Source organism: Coenobita brevimanus, chromosome 79 (genome assembly GCF_032717465.1).
Source record: "Coenobita brevimanus isolate Jiangsu-jjx chromosome 79, ASM3271746v2, whole genome shotgun sequence".
In the NCBI taxonomy this organism is placed as follows: Eukaryota; Metazoa; Arthropoda; class Malacostraca; order Decapoda; family Coenobitidae; genus Coenobita; species Coenobita brevimanus.
In genome coordinates, this window is record NC_137032.1 from 34,516,061 (window position 1) to 34,529,834 (window position 13,774).

At 41.2% G+C, this 13,774-nt stretch overlaps 2 protein-coding genes across 2 annotated transcripts in view; one reads left to right on the forward strand and one right to left on the reverse strand.

Moving 5' to 3' along the window:
- Nucleotides 1-13,774, reverse strand: part of LOC145408950 (galactose-3-O-sulfotransferase 2-like) — a 36,040-nt gene that overhangs the window by 19,435 nt on the left and 2,831 nt on the right. The gene's annotated exons all lie outside the window — the stretch shown is intronic.
- Nucleotides 182-9,569, forward strand: LOC145409102 (gamma-interferon-inducible lysosomal thiol reductase-like). The gene is made up of 5 exons (XM_080279645.1): nt 182-220; nt 3,011-3,166; nt 5,504-5,674; nt 6,157-6,303; nt 9,423-9,569. The coding sequence occupies exons 1-5, from the start codon at nt 182-184 to the stop codon at nt 9,567-9,569; spliced, it is 660 nt and encodes a 219-aa protein (XP_080135771.1).

Consider the following 13,774-nt stretch of genomic DNA (forward strand, 5'->3'; position numbering starts at 1 on the left):
ATAATGTTAACGAAAGGGAAATGAAAGGAAGTGTGTGTGTGTGTGTGTGTGTGTGTGTGTGTGTGTGAGAGAGAGAGAGAGAGAGAGAGAGAGAGAGAGAGAGAGAGAGAGAGATAAGGTTATGCTGTATATATTCCCCCTTGTGTGTGCTACCCTTGCCACTCCACACCACACTACCACCATGCGTGCTGCCCTGATCCTCCTCGCCTGCCTAGCCTCGGTAACCTATGCTGTGTGTGTGTGTGAGAGAGAGAGAGAGAGAGAGAGAGAGAGTTTTTATTATTGTGTATGAATGTACGAATGTGTTGGTGTCTCCCTGTGTATGTGTGAGAACGTTATGATATTGTGTGTGTGTGTGTGTGTGTGTGTGTGTGTGTGTGTGTGTGATTGGTTATTTCTGTGGGAGTATTCGATGCGTGTGTATGGCTTTTGTACAGGCTGCCTTGCTCGTTAATTATGCGTGAAAGACTGTCTTTAATCTGACTAGCAGATGACATTATTATTATTATTATTATTATTATTATTATTATTATTATTATTTGTTTTTGGCGTTGCTGCTGTTGTTAGTGTTGGTATGACAGTATAAATATTGTCATTATTTACTTTTAATTACTTTATTCATTAATTACTCCGCCCATAGAAGTTGGTGTTGGTTATGTATAAACCCCCGTTTGTCTGCCTGTTTATTTGTCCATAAGATATATAGGAAGGGTATGGATGGATTTCAATGAAATTTTGTGCATATTTGGGATGTGGACCAAGGAAGAGTAGATTAAATATTGGTGGTTGTGTGAGTTGTGTGGTATAGGCGTTGGCGGAGGCATGTGCTCTCTTCTTTTCTGGGTGCGGCGTGTGGTGCTGTCAGTTATGGAATCATATCAGTCCGCTGTCTGATAAGCTCGCCTTAATCCCTACACCACTAAAACTATGCTTACCTGAATATGGCAAAAAAAAAAAAAAAAAAAAAAAAAAAAAAAAAAATGGTATTGTACTGGAGGGAATATATATATATATAGCCAGACGCCATAATCCCGTAAGGGGTGGCCATTTGACTTTGAGTTATTTGTTTTACGGGGAGGGGCACTAACCCTCCACTAACCCACTTGTTGACATGTAGGGAGCACGTATGGTTTGGTTATATGGTTACCACCCAGCGTTGTAAATGGTTTCTTGGCTTACAGGAAACCATCTGGCTTGTCACTCAATGTATAGCCACCTGTAAAGGAAAGAAAAGTAATAAAGTGACAGGAAAGATGGGAGAAATAGGAAGAAAGGAGGGCAGGCACAGAAAAAGAATGATAAGGGCTAAGGAAGAAATGGGCAACACTACATCAAGTGAGTGGATGATGGTCGCCACCACCTATATATATATATATATATATATATATATATATATATATATATATATATATATATATATATACGGTATATTGTGTGTGTGTGTGTGTGTTCAGCCAAGCGTATCCCGAGCTTTGAGTGGGTGGTGCAGTTGAGGCGTAGGCGTAGGTGAAGTGGGATTGGCATTTCGGGGCGCGATGATAAAAGATTACCCTTATCAAGCCCTGGGATCAACCTTTCTTGTTCTGATCCCTTTCTTTCACTGTTAGGGCGCCCAACTTTTCACGCGTGGTAAACCTTTGGCTCGCTAAGTGAAAGTTGATTCTGCATTTCGTCTTTTTAACTCGTTTAAGTGAATATAATTAATTTTCATTGCATGCTGACTCTTTTCGTTTTCTATTCAGTTTTGAGGAGACTTTTCGGACCAGTGGGATTTGATATAGGCTTGAATAACGCCATCATTACTGAAAATTTAATTATACGTGATTTTTCTCTGTAATATCAGATGCGCCAGTGTCAGTGAGAACACGAATTACAGGATAAATCATCTTGTGGAAAGGGATGACTGATTTGTGCGTGTGTATGTGTGTGTGTGTGTGTGTGTGTGTGTGTGTGTTTGTGTTTGTGTGTGTGTGTTTTATTCCGTAATGAAGAAATTATGACAAAAGTAATAAACATCATGAATTCTGTGACACTTTTACGTAAGGTGGCTTGTTTTGGTAAGGAATTACGTAAAAGTGTGGCTGTACAGTAAGCTTCAGTGACTTGCTGGGTTAGATGGGAGAATGATCAAGGCTGAGAATATCCTAAGTGCAACCATTGACTAGAGAGAGAGAGAGAGAGAGAGAGAGAGAAGGGGACACCAGATCATTAGCCTTCTGTAATACTTCTCAGTAGACCGTATTCCTTCCCCTGACAGAGAAAATGACGCGGGAAATTTGAAGAAGAATCCCGACCCCATATTACTGTGTCCTTGTACTTCCACTCCAGATTTAATCACCTCGTCCTTGACCTACTTGGAACGTGCCCACCGATTTAAATAGCTAGGAACATGCCTACAGATTTGAATTACTAGGAACGTGCCCATGGATTTGAATTACTAGGAACGTGCCCACAGATTTGAAACACTAGGAACGTGCCCACAGATTTGAAACACTAGGAACGTGCCCACAGATTTGAATTACTAGGAACGTGCCCACAGATTTAAATAGCTAGGAACGTGCCCACAGATTTGAATCACTAGGAACGTTCCCACAGATTTAGGTCACAACACTTCCCCTTAACTGGGCCCTGATATTCGTTCATTTTGCAGCCAATGTCATGCAGCTCAGTGGCAGAATAAGACAATACAATGGCTCTACGTTCTTTTTATAGCACTTTTTGGCTAGCATAGTATTGTAGGGTTAAGCTGGTGCCACAACTCTGTACTAAAGGTGAGGAGATGGCGGTTTTAGGCCAACTCAGAGTTAATCGAGTATAGGAACATGCCCACAGCGTTCTTTCCATAGCACTTCTTCATGACTAGTGATAAAGTAGTGTTATGACTCAGACGCATCGTTCAAGATAAGGAGATGGCAATTTTACTCCAAGTTTAAGTAATTCGAGTACAGGAACGTGGATATAAACTGAAATGACGATCCGACCTTTATTTTCCTTCCCCGTCATTCCGAAGGCGCTGGCCCAGGAGGCGCCCCCGGTCAAAGTGCACCTGTTCTACGAGACCCTCTGCCCCTACAGCATCGACTACTTCGTGAACCAACTCTACCCCACTTGGACCCTCCTCAGTGAGATAATGGACGTTGAGCTCTTCCCCTTCGGCAACGCGTCGGTTAGTTCCTGAAAATGTGCGACTTGTCCTGCGCTATTTTGACTGGTCCTGTACTTGTCTGACTTTGCCCTGCACCACTCTCTCTTTTCTTGCTCTGTACTGCATTGTTTGTTTGTTTGTTTTTCAACTATATTATACCATTCTAATCCTTCCTACCCCGTTTTTTTTTTCTCTCTCTCTCTATCATAAGTCTTCTTTCCTTAACCCGTCCCTTTGCCTGGTACCATTCTCTCTTTTTCTTGCTCTGAACTTTTTTTTTTTTTTTTTTTTAACCATTCTCATCGTTTCTACCCCATTTCCCCCCCCCCCCCTATCAAACGTCTTCTTTCCTTAGCCTATCCCTTTGCCCTGTACCACTCTTTTTTCTTGCTCTTTCCTACATTTTTTTTTTTTTTTTTTTACTATATTGTACTATCCTGATCCTTTCCCATTTTTTTTTTTATTTTTTTTTTTTATGCTAAGTTTTGGATCTTCTTCTTCTTCTTCTTCTTCTTCTTCTTCTTTTTTTTTTTTTTTTTTTTTTTTTTAATGTGGGGAAGAAGGAACCAAAGGCTAAGCCCGCCTGTCCTGCACTTAGTCTGATTTCTCCTTTACTATTATAGCATTATTTTTTATCGTGTTATACGCTCTCCTAACTTACTTCGTACCACTCATCCCTAACCTGCCCTTCCAAGCTTTACCACACTCTGACCTGCCCTGCCTTGGTCTGCTTTTGTCCTCTACCATTATGGCTTTTCCTGCCCCGTTGTACATTGTTCCAACTTAATCTGTACCATTCTGAGTTGTTCTACCTCATGCTGACCTGTTCTTCTTCATTTTGAACTACTTATCTCTGTCTAACCTTTTCCAGTGAAGTTTTGTACCGTTTCTTTTCCCTGTGCTGTTCCGTCATAATTGTTCCTTCCTGTCTCACCTTTTCCTACCAAGTTTTGCACCTTTATTTTTTACCTGTACTGTCGTCCCAATTGTTCCTTCCTGTCTCACCTTTTCCTACCAAGTTTTGCACCAGTATTATTACCTGTACTGTTGTCCTAATTGTTCCTGTCTCACCTTTTCCTACCAAGTTTTGCACCTTCATTTTTACCTGTACTGTTGTCCCAATTGTTCCTTCCTGTCTCACCTTTTCCTACTAAGTTTTGCACCTTTATTTTTTACCTTTACTGTTGTCCTAATTGTTCCTGTCTCACCTTTTCCTACCAAGTTTTGCACCATTTTTTTTTTTTCCTGTACTGTCCTTCCTATCTCACCCAGTCCTTTCAAATTCAACAGCATCATATCTGTCCTTTCTGTCACCTTCCCTGCCTCACCTTCTTCTGTCAGGCTGTGCTTCATAATTTCTGTGTATTTTCCTACCTTTTCCTGCCACACTCAGCCGTATCAGATTTGTGCCATAGTGTGTGTCCTTTCGCCTACTTTTTCCTGCCACAAGTTCGCCTGTCATTTGTGTCCTGTTTTCAAGACAAACGTTCATCATATTTTGCACCAGAAACTGTCATGCATTGTTCTGACTTTCCCAGCGTCCTTCTGATAGGTAGATAGATGGATAAGTTGATTGATAGATAGATAGATGGATAAGTTGATTGATAGATAGATAGATGGATAAGTTGATTGATAGATAGAGGGATGGATAAGTTGATTGATAGATAGAGGGATGGATAAGTTGATTGATAGATAGATGGATGGATAAGTTGATTGATAGATGGATAAGTTGATTGATAGATAGATAGATGGATAAATTGATTGATAGATAGATAGATGGATAAGTTGATTGATAGATAGATAGATGGATAAGTTGATTGATAGATAGATGGATGCAGTTGATTGATAGATAGATAGATGGATGCAGTTGATAGATAGACTGGTAGACAGACAAACAGGTTCTGACGCCCTTCTCATGTCTAGTACCATCCTGAAGGAGAGAGAGGAGAAAGAAAAAATGGGTAGATTGTCTGAAAGAAGACAGCAGTAAGATGCAGAGATTTGAGATGGAAAGAACGATAGACAGATAAACAGCAGGTAAGACAGATAGACAGCGACTGACAGCCCTCTTCAGTCTAGTAGCCTATGAACCTGAAGGAGAGGTAAAAGAAAGAAAGTGTAGATTGAAATTAGATAGCCATAAGTAGAAGAGATGCGAGATGATAAAACAGATCCACAAACAGACAGCAACTGACAGCCCTCTCCTGTCTAGTGCGAACCTGAAAACGAAGAAAATAGTGTACAGTAGAGTGTCTGAAATAATTTAGCAGTTAGAAGCAGAGATATGTAAGAAGCAGAGATGAGAGACAGACAGATAGATGAGAAATAGACAGCAACTGACAGCCCTCTCCTGTCTAGTACGAACCTGACGGGGAGGGCTGGAGTTTCACCTGTCAGCACGGCGAGGGAGAGTGCCACGGGAACATGATCCACGCCTGCGCCAAAGCTCACTTCAACGATATCAACATCGAGATGGATTTTGTCAACTGCTTGCTTTCCGCCGACTACCCGCCCAACGCAGGAGCCACCGTGAGTTACAGAGAGAGAGAGACTTTCATGTGTCAGTACCCTGATCAGTACCGCAGCACCCCAGTCAATTCCCCTCTCAGTACCCCCAATCAATACCTCTCCCAGTACCCCAATCCGTACCTCTCCCAGCATCCAACAGTAGCCTCTCACAATACCCACGGTGCTCCAATACCCCTCAGTATCTACTCTCAGTACCCCTCAGTATCTACTCAATACCTCTCAATATCTACCCAGTACCCCTCAGTATCTACTCTCAGCACCGCATTATCTACTCTGTCCCCATCAATATCTAGTCAATACCCCATAGTTATCTACTAAATATCCCTCACTATCTACTGTCATTAACCCTCAGTATCTACTGTCAATACCCCTCAGTATCTACTCAGTACCCCTCAGTATCTACTCAGAATACTTATCATTATCCACTCAACACCCCTCAGTGCCCCAATAATCCCCTCACTACTCCCAATACCCCTTCTCAGTGCGCAGCCGCCGTGGGTCAGGATTGGGCTCCTATAGACGAATGTGTCAACTCGCTGGAGGGCCAAGAGCTTCTGCATGACGTGGCGCTACAGCAGGAGCAGCTTGACCCCAGCCTCTACTTCGTGCCCTGGATCATTGTCAACGATGTGGGTAGTTTGTGGTCTACTGCGCTTGTTTTGTGGTTTTCTGCGCCTGTTTTGGGGTCGTCTGCGCTTGTTTTGTTGTCTTCGGTGTTTGTTCTGGTGTTTTGTATTTGTTTTGCTGTCTTTTGCACTTGTCTACTTCGTGCCCTGGATCATTGTCAACGATGTGGGTAGTTTGGCGAGTTTTCTGCGCTTGTTTTTGTGGTCTTTGCGCTAGTTTTTGTGGTCTTTGCGCTAGTTTTTGTGGTCTTTGCGCTTGTTCTGTGGTCTTCTGCGCCTCTTTTGTGGTCTTTGTTCGTTTTGTGGTCTTTGTTCGTTTTGTGGTCTTTGCTCGTTTTGTGGTCTTCTGCGCCCCTTTTTTGGTCTTCCCTGCCTGTTTCGGTGTGTTTTGTGCTTGTTCTGTGGGTGGTCTTTGTGTTCTGTGATTGTTTTGTTGTCTTCTGCACTTGTTATGGTTCTCTCTCTCTCTCTCTCTCTCTCTCTCTCTCTCTCTCTCTCACCTCGAATCATTGTCAGCGACGTGGATAGGTTAGGTAGTTTTATGTACTTAATTTATAATCTTTGCTTACGTGGACATTGTGTGTGTGTGTGTGTGTGTGTGTGTGTGTGTGTGTGTGTGTGTATTCTGTGTGGCTGTCTTTCGTCATCGTCTGTGATTAGCTGTCTCCGTGATTGACTGGTGTAATTTCATCCTGTTTGCCTGATAGGGCTAGAACCACACTTATAACTCGAACCAAATCCATAGAAGTGAACCTGCTAGAGTGGAACCATGTCAGGAGGCTGATTATTTTCGTTTGTCACTTATTTTCACTTCTCTGTCCACCTCTCGAGAGTAGAAATGAGATCAAGTTTCGACAACGTAATTTAACCATATCAGATGACCCGAGTTGGCCTACAGGACCTGAGAGAGAGAGAGAGAGAGAGAGAGAGAGAGGCGAAGGATGAAGACCTTAAGTATTTATAAACGGATCCCATTTTCTGTGATATTATAACTGGCTTGGGAGACGTCGTAAAACCTCTGGCTAAGCGATTTATTTTGCTTATTATACCTTAACAGTCGCCTATAAACAAAGGGGAAAAAATATCTATGTCGTTTTAGTATTGACAGTTTTCTTTAGTAACACACCAGAGGATGTTAAGGTAGAAGGTGAAGAATAAATCGCTTCTTTTGCTAATAATTATTTTTTTCTTGCTGATATTCAGACTTTCTCTTGCTGATATTAATACTTTCTATTGATATTAATACTTTCTCTTGCTGATATTAATACTCTCTCTTGTATAATATTAAATACTTTCTCTTGCTGATAATATTTTCTCTTGCTGATGTTAATACTTTCTCTTGCTGATAGTAATACTTTGTCTTGCTGATAGTAATACTTTCTCTTGCCGATAGTAATACTTTCTCTTGCCGATAGTAATACTTTGTCTTGCTGATATTAATACTTTCTCTTGCTGATAGTAATACTTTCTCTTGCTGATAGTAATACTTTCTCTTGCTGATAGTAATACTTTCTCTTCCTGATGTTAATACTTTCTCTTGCTAATAATAATTTTTTTCTTGCTGATGTTAATACTTTCTCTTGATGATACTTTCTTTTGCTGGTATTAATACTTTCACTTGCCTTATATTTTTTCTTACAGTACACCTTCCTTAGTACTTCTGATGCATTACATTTGTACTTTTTAAAATGCCGTACATAACATTGGTAGTCTTGCGGTCCTTTAATAATTTTTCTACTTTACATCAGTACTTAGAACTTTATTTTACCCTCACTTATCACTTTATTAACTCACCCGTTTATTACCTCACTTATCTTTTTAATAACTCACTTATCTGTTTATTACCTCCCTTATCACTTTATTAACTCACTTATCACTTTATTAACTCTTGCCACTTTATTTTACTTTCACTTACGACTTTATTTTACTCTCGTTTATCACTTTACTAACTCGCTTATTGCTTTGTTAACCTTTTTATCACTTTATTAACTTTTTGCCTTTGTTTACTCATTTATCACGTAACTCATCACTATTTCACTCACTTATTACTTAATTAACTTATCACTTTATTTCATTCTCACTCATCACTTTAATAACTCACTTATCATTGTATTTAACTCCTACTTACCACTTTATTAAATCACTTCTCATTTCACTCACGTATTCTTTATTAACTCGCGTATCACTTTATTTCAGTCTCACTTACCACTTTATTAACTCACTTATCACTATTTCACTCACTTAAAACTTTAGTAACTCATAACTTTATTTCAGTCTCACTTATCACTTTATTAACTCACTTATCACGTTAACTCACTGATCACTTTATTAACTCACTTATCACTTTAACTCATCACTTTATTAACTCACCTGTCACTTTATTAACCCACTTACCACTTTATTTTATTATCATTTAACACTTTAACACTTTATTAACTTATCACTATTTCAATCTCACTTATCACTGTATTCACTTATCACTGTTTCACTCCCACTTTTCACTTTATTAGCTAACTCGTTGCTTTATTAACTCACTTATCACTTTATTTTACTTTATTACTCTGCCCTCACTTATCACTTTATTTGACTTTACCGTCACTTACGGGTATCACTTTATTAACTCACTTATCACTGTTTTACTCACATCACTTTACAGTATTTTTCTTTATTACTCTATCCTTACTTATCATTTTATTTTATTCTAACTGTACTCTCACTTATAACTTTATTTTACTTGATGACTTTATTCTCACTTATCACTATTTTTACTACTTTACCCTCACATATACTTCTTCACTATTTACCCTCACTTATCACTTTATTACTTTACTCTCACATCACTTCATGTTTCACTCAGTTATCCCTTTGTTAACACTTATCACTTTATTTCACTCACTTATTCCTTTATTGCACTTACTTATTCCTTTATTTCGCTCACTTATTCTTTTATTACACTCAAATATTCCTTTATTTCACTCAGTTATTCCTTTATTCATTTATTTCACTCATTCCTTTATTACACTCATTCCTTTATTCCTTTAATTCACTCATTCCTTTCGCCCTTTATTTCTCTCACTTTTTCCATTATTTCACTCACTTATTCCTTTATTTTCTCACTTTAGTACTTCAGTGAGGACCAAGTGACGGAGTGCCAGACCGACATGCTGCAGGTGGTGTGTGACAGGTATACCGGGCCCACACCAGACGCCTGTGTTGGTGTGGGGGCCCCCGGTCACCCCAGGGCCCTCAGGGGGGTCTCATGGGCGTAGGCGAACCGCGGTGGGCGTGGGTGTGGGCGTGGAGAGAGAGGGGTGTGGGGTGAAATGGTTTTGTGAAATTGACTGAATTTATCTGCTTCTATCTGGCTATCTGTTTATCTATACCAACCTACCTACTTACCTGTCTATCCACTTACCTGCCAACCTACCTACCTACCTACCAATTAACCAACCAGTCAGCCTACCTACCTATGTATCTATCTATCCATCTATCTGTCTCTATATCCATATCTATCTGTCTGCGTTTATCTATCCATCTATGTCTGTCTGTCTATACAAGCTAGTCACCTGCCTGATTAGCTTCCTGACCCTTCATTGCAACTCTATAGCCTTGACCTTCTAAGTTTTTAAGCCAAACCTAAACCTGCATAACCTGACAACCTACCATAACCTAGCCCACCCTAGCCTAGCCTAGTCTAACCTTACCTAACCTAACCTTACCTAACCTAACCCTACCTAACTTAACCTAACCTAACCTTACCTAACTTAACCTAACCCAACCTGAGCCAACCTAACCTAGTCTCCTTAATCTAACTTAAACTAACCCAACTTGAGACGACCTAACTTAACCTAACTTGATGACCTCACTTCACCTAACCTACCTTGATGACCTAACCCAACCAAACCTAATCCATCCCGACTCTGACTTCACCTACACTAACTTGACCTAACCTAACCCAACCTATGGAGACCCAGTCTTCTCATAGCCATACCACTTATCTCAGACAATTTACCAGTTAACAATTATTTCTACCAAGTCACCTATTGAGCTCAAAATCAGGCCACCCAGCTCAGCATTGATTTTCCCTTCCCTTCTCTTCACTTATAATAAAAAAAGACACATTATAAACTTGAAAATTCTTCACATATATATTAAAAAAATCGACATATTATAAACTTGGCCAAAATTCTTCTTTAATTCGATTTTTTTTTTTTTGAACGAGCTTCCTTACTCGAGTCAAAAATTTGGTTTCGACTTTTATTGTCTGATTTTTTTTCATAAGTTTTGGAATATTTTTAGAATTGGATTAAATACCTGAATTAATATACAGTCCAAAATTTTTATATAGAAGGAAGGAGGGGACATTAGCAAGATCATTCGACTTCTGTTAATACTCTTCTTGCGATATTAAAGGCTGAGAAAATATTGTGTTGTGTTATTTCCTTGTTATTTCGTTATGCTGGAGGGTTTGTTATTGTTTTTATGATAGAGATTATCATGTATGGTTAAATGTGGGAGAGAGAGAGAGAGACTTTATATCGTTGTAACGTAAGAAATTATAAGTTTGAATAAATGTCTTTGTAGAGAGAGAGAGACGATATCGTTTTTACGTTAGATATTTTAAATGTGAATAAATGTGTCCTTTTGGAGAGAGAGAGAGAGAATCTATGCCATTGATTTATTACATAGTATTAGTTGCTTAATAGTGTACTTTTATTACTTAACAGGAAAATTGCTTCATTACTGTGGAAAGCTATACTATATACTTTTATGTCTGTCTGTATGTTTATCTGTATTCATCCATCCATTCGTTCATCCGTCCGTCCGTCCGTCCATCCATCCATCCATCCATCCACCCACCCATCCGTCCATCCATCCATCCATCCATCCATCCATCCATCCATCCATCCGTCCGTCCGTCCATCCACCCACCCATCCATCCATCCATCCATCCACCCACCCATCCATCCATCCATCCGTCCGTCCGTCCGTCGTCCATCCATCCTTCCATCCGTCCGTCCGTCCATCCATCCATCCATCACCATCCATCCATCACCATCCATCCATGTCTGTCTATCTGTCTTCTATCTCTCTATCCATCCATCCATCCACTCACCCATCCATCCATCCATCCATGTATCCACCCCTCCATGTCTATCTATCTGTCTTCTATCTATCCATCCATCCACCCATCCCCAGCAGTAACAAGGAAAAAAACATTACTAAACTGATATTCCAAGTCCTTCACCGAAAATAATAATAATAATAATAATAATAATAATAATAGTAAGAATGAAGACTACCGAGTTTGTCCCCACGTATGCACGTTCTGAAGAGGTTATAGATGTTTCTCTCTCTCTCTCTCTCTCTCGTGGTTTGCATGGAATTTGAGGAGCCGTAGTTATGGGTTAGGCATGAGTCTCCTTGGTTACTAGTCCTATCGCTCCTTCAGTCTGACCACACTGAGCCGAAGGGGGTTAGGGATCATGTATAGTAGTAGTAGTAGTAGTAAAAGTAGTGGTGGTAGTAGTAGAAGTAGTGGTAGTAGTACTAATGGTGGTAGTAGTAGTAGTGGTGGTGGTGGTGGTGGTAGTAGTAGTAGTAGTTGTAGTAGCAATAGTAGTAGCAGTCCCATGTTCATCTGAAACGTAAACCCAGTGGACTGCAGGCTGAAGTTCCCCTCCTCCTGCACTCCACCATCCTCCTTTCGGGGGATTGGGAGGGAGTTGAGGGACGTTTGCATATCAGGGCAGTGGAGTCCCCTGGCCATATCGGTGCCACTACGTGAAGGCGTCCCTCTGTAGCGACATGTGTACTCGTTTTGAAGGGGCGAATGAGAGGGGGGGGGAGTGAGTGAGGTGGCGAGCTGGTCACGAGGGGCCGAATCGATGGAGTGGGAAAGGGTGTGTCGGAGGGGGGAGGGATGGAGGAGAGGGGAAGGGGAGGGAGAGGGGAGAACGTGGAGAGATAAGAGGACTGGTGGTGAGAGGGGAGGAGGAGAGAGGGAAGAAAGAAGGGGAGATGGAGAAGGGAAGGGGAGGGAGTGAAAGGGAAAAAGAGAGGAGAGGTAGAGGGGGAAGGAGGGGAGACAGGAGAGGAAGAGCGAGAGAGAGGGAAGGAAGGAATACGTCATCATGAGAAAGAGAGAAGGAGGTGGGAAGGAGAGGAGAAGGGGAGGGACGGGAGGTAAATGGAGAGGGAGAAAGGTGGAGAGGGGGGGAGAAAGAGAGGAATGGGAAGGGAGGCACACACAGAAGGGGAGAGGGAAGGACAGAGAGAAAGGAAGGAGGGAAGGAAAAGAGAGAGAGAGAGAGGATGGGAGGGGGAGAGTAGAGGCGTGGACATAACGAGTGAGGCAAAATTCATGGCGTGAATGTTAGATTAGTTAGGCAAGGTTAGGAAGAGGCTGGGTTAGGTGGGGATCAGGGTGTTGCTAGGATAGGACTGTGTTGCATTAGGTTAGGCTGGGCTAGGTTAGGAGGAAGATAGGTTGGGTTTGATTAGGTTAGGTAGTGTTAGGTTAGGATGAGGTTGAGTCTGGTTAGCTTATAGTAAACTAGATTATATTTGTGTGTGTTTTTTTTTTATGTAAGAAAGAAGGAACCAAAGGCCAGGAGCCCGCAAGATTGTTCCCTCCAAGATAAAACAAAAGCAATATAACAGAGAGCCAAATTCAAGATCCGTTCATTTCGAGATGCCTGGACACACTGCGTTTGAAAGACTGGAGATCATAGGCAGTAGGAAATACAGACAGAGGGAGACAGTTCCAGAGTTGACCTGTTGCGTGCATGAAGGACTGGGAGTAACGGTTTTGTAATATAAGTTAAATTGGGAGGGAGTGTTAAGTTGGGAGGGAAAGAGGGGGAGAAAATGAAAGGCAAGACTGATAGGGTAGGACAGAAGGGAGACATAAGGCGGGTCGTGCAGAGTGTATAAGGTGAGTGCTGGATAGGTTAAGATAGGTTAGATAAGAGTAGGATAAGTTGGGTTAGATTGTGTTAGTGGGCATTAAGTTATATTAAGCTAGGATAAGTTAGAGAGGAATTCCATTTAGAAGGAGGAAGGTAAGAGTGGAGAGAGAGAGAGAGAGAGAGAGCTGAGCTAGAGGGAGAGGGCAGACACATGGACGTAGAGGGAGTCACAGAGAGATAGAGAGAGAAAGAGAGAGGAAAGACTGGGGTTGGAAGGAGGGCAGACACATGGACGTAGAGGGAGTCACAGATAGATAGATAGATAAAGAGAGAGAGAGAGAGAGAGAGGAAAGACTGGGGTTGGGGGGAGTGCAGACACTGGACGTAGAGGGAGTCACAGAGAGAGAGAGAGAGAGAGACTGGGATTGGGGGGAGGGCAGACGAATGGCCATAAAGGGAGTCATTCAGGAGTCATGGCGAGTATGTTTGGAATGCTAAGGACCAGATATTTATTTTTTTTTACCCATAAGTGCAGTTGTTTGATTTATTATATTACTGATACT

Excerpts from the sequence above, each read along its gene's own strand:
- LOC145409102 (XM_080279645.1), top strand. The coding sequence starts at position 182 with ATGCGTGCTGCCCTGATCCTCCTCGCCTGCCTAGCCTCG. Across the intron at positions 5,675-6,156 it reads CGCCCAACGCAGGAGCCACC|TGCGCAGCCGCCGTGGGTCA; the intron begins GTGAGTTACAGA and ends ACCCCTTCTCAG. Across the intron at positions 6,304-9,422 it reads CCTGGATCATTGTCAACGAT|TACTTCAGTGAGGACCAAGT; the intron begins GTGGGTAGTTTG and ends TTCTCACTTTAG.